The sequence below is a fragment of the Azolla caroliniana genome, unplaced genomic scaffold, assembly GCF_043228905.1.
Source record: "Azolla caroliniana isolate FFs.n. ecotype wild unplaced genomic scaffold, voAzoCaro1.0.p SCAF_2, whole genome shotgun sequence".
In the NCBI taxonomy this organism is placed as follows: domain Eukaryota; kingdom Viridiplantae; phylum Streptophyta; class Polypodiopsida; order Salviniales; family Salviniaceae; genus Azolla; species Azolla caroliniana.
Window position 1 is genome coordinate 22,943,832 of NW_028230437.1, and position 6,000 is coordinate 22,949,831.

Here is a 6,000-nt window from a genome sequence, read left to right on the forward strand (position 1 = left end):
CAAGTCCTAAAAGGAGAGGTCAATAATAATAATAAGATCTTTCTTCCATGAACAATAGATAGAATCGTTAGGATTCAAAAGTATTAAAGTTGTTAGCTTCTAAAGAATCTTGAACATGAAGTCTAATTGCAAGAGATAGGTGAAATGCATAGTCATGAGAAGCATCAAAGTATGGAAAGTATGACATTAAAATAACTTTGTTGCCTATTTGTATGCATTTATTATGTACCATGAGACAATAGGTTCCAATATGGTAGGTCCTTCATTCTAATCACGAAGGTTCGCATTTATGTACGGCATTCTCTCCTTGGATCAAGACTAATATTGTCTATCTATCCACTTTATTAGAAGTTAACCAAGGTCTCGCATTCCCTATTAGCATGAACAACCTACGTGTTTTATTGGTAAAATTGTGGCAATATGGTAGGTCCATTCTAAACACCAAGGTTCATAATTACGTACCTCATTCTCTCTTGGATCACGACTAATACTTTCTATCTGTCCACCTAATTTGAAGATGTTAACCAAAGAACATTTGTCATTCTCTATTAGCATTAGCAACATGTGTGTTTTATTGGTAGAATCGTGGCATAGTAGGTCTCACATCATATTCTGCACTTTTCAAGTGTGCAAATATTCACTATTAACACCTTTAAGATAGAATTTACCAATTGAAACAGTGGTTCTTTAAAAGGGGCCGATGACCGATTTCTTTTTTCACATGATTCTAGGCTAGAACTTATTAGATATATTGCTTAACCTTGTTTGGTGGCCTTTTATATATTGCTTGAAAGCTATGGCAATAATTGAATGTGTATTAGCAAACATAACATCATTTCAATGTTCAACAAAGCGGAAGTGTTACCAAATAAAGAGCCATGTATTTTGAATTGTATTAGACATACTCACACATACTTCTAAATTAGTAATTGTGATTTTTTTGCCATAAGGACCTTTGAAAACATGTGAAAATGCATGGGCAAGCATGTGAAGGGTGATCATGACAATGGGCTCATGAATGCATTAGCAAAACTAGAGAGAAACCAATGAATTTCTAAATCAAAACATTCATTGCGAGATTTAGTGAGGGAATCGAACACATGATCTTATGGCTATTCGCTTTAATGATTTTGAGTTAATAAGGCCTTATCATATTATGTTGAAGACTTATGGTGAGTGAGGGGGGGACAAAAAGACCACCATGGCTATCAATAATGATCACATATCTCTCGAACATGACAAATTGTATTTGATGTTTGGGAGTTGATATAAATATCTTTTGGTCTACAAGCCGTACTTGTATCAATGTGCATTTAAAAAGGTTTATATTATTGAGCCTACTATCTCAACCAAGAATGCTCTCACTCTCGTGCAAATTGCATTTGCACACTCCGCCCTAATAATGAGATCGAGGAAAAGGTGTAACCGATGCTACGGTGTAATGCGAAGCATTCATGACCTTCTTGACACAAATGCTCCCGCCAAGCTCCCACCGTGTCTTACTAGTACCAAGCACCAACCTCTTAGGCACAACATCTCCAAAGTTGGGTAAACTAGGCAGTGCCTCCTAGGTACATATTTGTGCTCCCTATTTTACACTAGTGACATTCAAAGAACACATGAGCAAAGTCATTTTCTTTTATCACAACTGAAATTTGTGAATTAAGCTTCTAACTCTCTCGATTAGTAAATATCCTACTTTTTCATTTGAACGTGTAATCGACAAATGAACCTTCAAATTCAGCTGAGCAAAGTACCTTCCCCTGATTTTTAATTTTAAGGAATTTATTGATCTAAACAAAACATGTTTGTTGAATCATTATGGCTAATGATGGTACATAAAGATGTGCTAAAATCTTAAATTTTGCTTGTAATTAGGCACACTTCACATATATTCAATACAAATATTGAAAGACGTCACTCTACATTATTTATATATGTAAGTTGCTAACGAATTCCGACATAAGATCCCAATCAATAAATCGAAAAATGAGCTTTAAAAAACAGTGAGCCAGGACTAGCCAATAGATTTTATATGTAAGAGACATGCAAAGACACGCGCCACACAATCGCAACACTAGACGCTACGTTGTTTCGATGACATCCATATGTTGCCTATCTTGTGTAGTAGTAGCACAAGCGGTTCCAACTTCATATACATATACATATGCATATACATGTGTATGGAATGACATTGGAGTCATGGGTCGAGAGTGTAGCTCTTCTGGCACGTATACGCCATGATTCCTTTGGCATTGAGGGAGACATTGACATCACACTTGGAGACGACATTGGAGTGACGCGTGAAGAGATTGAGTGTAGTGACCTTACCCATGATGGTCACGGTAGTGGTCACCTCCAAGATCCCGTCTTGGACATCCCCGACAAGGTTTGGGCCTCGGAGTGGTGCGGAGCCCTGGACGGTCAATGGGATGGACACGGTGGAGAACGATTGCGCGGGGATGCTCCCGGTCGGGACGGGTGTGAAACCAACCTGGGAACCATAGTAGTAGAGGCACGAGACGCCACCGTCCTCCACGATGAAGGTCCCTCGGTTGGGGTTGTACATGGAGACTTGCAAGTTAAGTGTTAGGTTCACACTTGTGGTGGCGGCCGGATAGCCCGAGGGGTAAAGCGAGAGCAATTGCATAGTGGGCACTTGGATCTTCGGGTCCTTGGGCTGGAAGACCGCAAAATAGAGGATCGCGAGGAGGATTAGGATACCGACGAGTAACGCGGTGCACGCGAGACATGCTACTTGCTTCTTCTTCTTCTTGTCACCATCTCCTTTGCCTCCTTTCCCCATATGTGTATATTATATATGTATGTATATGTATATGTATAATTTACCTTGGCTGTCCACATGAAATAAAATAAAGAGAAGACAAACTTATAGTAATTAGAACCACATCATTGAACAGATCTAACTAATCTCAACATTTGTATTGATTAAACCCATTGGACATTATAAAACTATAATGAAATCAAATTGTTTTTTTGTCTTGCCTCCTTTCTTTCCCCGAAATATATATGTATGTATGTATGTATGTATGTATGTATGTATGTATGTATGTATAATTACCTTGGCTATCACATGAAATAAAATAGGAAAAACAAACTTATGGTGATTAGAACCAGATCATTGGACAGATCTAATCTGAGTTTTTGTAATGATTAACCCATTGGACTTTATAAGGCTGTAAAGAGAAAGCAATCTTGTTTTTTGAGAAAACACCCCAATTTGTTTCTTTGATAATTTTAATGGATAGAGGTCTCACTACTACTACCACTTCTAGTATATCTGGGAATTTATGAGAAACAAATTGCCCAAATGGATAGATCTATCTCTATCTATCTACTTATCCAGGTCTATCAGTCCTTTTCAATCTATTCTAATCAGAACTCAAGAGTATTTTTTTATTCATGTTAATTGTCCTGGCTAAATATGTACAACAAATTTTGATTAACACAACCAAAGAATAAATTTCAATTACAGCATAGACTTCATTAATTACCCAAGTGGATTGATGAATGCATTGAAAGATAGATCTAGTGCATGTGTGTATGCATAAATAGGGTATATCTTAACTAGTATTTGTTTGAGTACTAAAAACATTGGCTAGGGAGAGGAGCCATGGGAAATTGGAAAACCCATTTATTCCCCACAGGTCTGTGTAATATATTGTACATAATTGAAGACAATGGGAAATCAGAGAACCCCCATGAATTTCCACCACAGATCCACTATATGAATGTTTTAACCATTGGTTCCTCATATATAAAATTTGGCAGTTCACTTACAATCTCTGTGAGTCTTTGATGGGCGAATAGAGAAGTCCTTTCTTTTCTGCTATTAGTGAGGTTGTTGATAAAGGGGGGGGAGGGGGGGGGGAGAAAGAAAACTCAACTAATTCTTTAGAGATGGTTAAGCTATGAGCTATGAGCTATATATATATATATATATACACACACACAGGTAGGTTTAGCAGCTGAATTATTTGTTTTGAGCTATATAGAATAATGGATTTAGTTGTGATAGGACACACTCCCAAACGTGAAGGCTTCTTAAGAGAGAGAGAGAGAGAGTGTGTGTGTGTGGGTGAGTGAGTGAGAGTGAGATTTGAGCTTAGAACCTTGTGTTTATAGCCTAAACAATGACACTAAAGCACACACACACACACACACACACACACACACACACACACACACATAGAGAGAGAGAGAGAGGGGAAAAAAAGAGACAAAGGGAAAGAATGGCCATTGACAAGGGGAAATAGTGTGGGGGTAGAGAGAGAGAGAGAGAGAGAGAGAGTAATGGCCACCAGTGACCGATAAGATCTAATGGGATGGGGCCGGATGCATGCTGGCGAAGTTTGTACTTTGGGCTCTGTCTCAATTTTTAGATGACTTTGATGCCTTTTTGACGGTTTCTAGCTAGATTCGCCTAAAGTTGGTTCCATGGGAGGCTCTATGGAAGGTCTTGAGCTTGGAAGTTCTGATGGTGACTAAAGAAGTGCGTACAAAGTGAGACTTGAGCCTTGCTGTGGACATCGGTTAGTAAAAACATGGCTTACCACTAAGATCATATCTTATTATGCCTTACCACTTGGTTTACTATTAGTAAAAAACTTGGCTTACCACCAAACTAGCATACCTAAGGCTTACTACTTGGTTTACTATTTTAAAGTGGTGACACTCTTTATTTAGTTTTTCAAGTTTACTTAGTGATAGAGAGCTGTAGATGATTTGAAAAATACATATGGTAAGTGCCCACCTTGGTATTTCCATAATAAATGAAACCGAGATCCGGAATATAATACACGACATCACAATACCCCTCTCCTCAAAGAAACTTTACAAGCATATACATTACCACTTTAAAAGTGGCTGATTTTTGTAATGCGAGTGGAAAGGGGCCAGGCTATTTCGATAATTTTGGAAAACATGAAAACGTATTGTGGTAAAATGTCAAGCATAGTAGGAGCATTCTGGTGCTTCTTTACCTTCTCTTTTTCTAAAATGTTAATATGTCTCCTATTAATACTTTTTACTTGTGTTTTTGTTTTATTCATTTTTTTGTGGCGGTGGTTTGTATTTTTATATTTGATTGGAATTGGAATCAGTCTCCCACTAAGTTTTGTGGCACACACACACACTCGACCATTGATTCTTAACATTCCATCTTTTCCATTCTATTGATACAGAAATGGAGAAGAGATAGGATGAGCTACATGAATCTTGCCAATGCCCCCAACATAATAAAAAATGCATGCATTGTCTATCATCTTATTACAGTCATGCACATTATCAACTTTTGAACACATTGATCTCAATAGACTTATGTCCATTCACATGATCTTGAGCTTCTCATCATGGACTTGTTACCTAGACATTCATGCCAATACAATGCCACTGACATATTGGAGTTGCGCTTACAATGATCACATTTTATTTGTTAATGTGCTAGGTTCATTAGCACCTAAACTTCTAGCTGTATTGTTGTCTACAAAATGCTCAATTCTTACAATGGTGAGTGAGGCTCATAGCCATCATCTAGTTGATAATGTGCTAAGATCGAGAACATTTAAATTTATAAGCGCATCGGCGTTCTAAAAGAATGTTTGGCTTGTATTATATGAACTCACACTATTCTCATGTGTGTGTACATGTGTGCAACAATTTCATGGGCACCTCAATTACCATACACATTGGAATTGTGGAATAATGTTGAACTCATATAACAATGAGCTTATTGTGTATACATATTTGTGTCCATGTGCCATAGACAACTAAAATTTTGAATACATTGAAGTTGGTAGAATTGTGATCTCAAACAATCTAGTCTATGTATATGGCAATTCGTATAATGATGAGCTCATAATAGTTGAGTGTGTGTTAAATGGTTTATTTCTACAACTCGCATGCACAAGGGAAAGAGGACTGATTATTTTGTACTAAGTTCAAAGTTAATTGAATGCACATGGTTGCATGGACCAATCA

At 37.5% G+C, this 6,000-nt stretch overlaps 1 protein-coding gene across 1 annotated transcript; it reads right to left on the minus strand.

Moving 5' to 3' along the window:
• Positions 1-1,905: 1,905 nt before the first annotated feature.
• Positions 1,906-2,806, minus strand: LOC147867653 (uncharacterized). Its single transcript, XM_087315432.1, has one exon. The coding sequence runs from the start codon at positions 2,804-2,806 to the stop codon at positions 2,201-2,203; it is 606 nt and encodes a 201-aa protein (XP_087171558.1). The 3' UTR covers positions 1,906-2,200.
• Between the last annotated feature and the right edge of the window lie 3,194 nt (positions 2,807-6,000).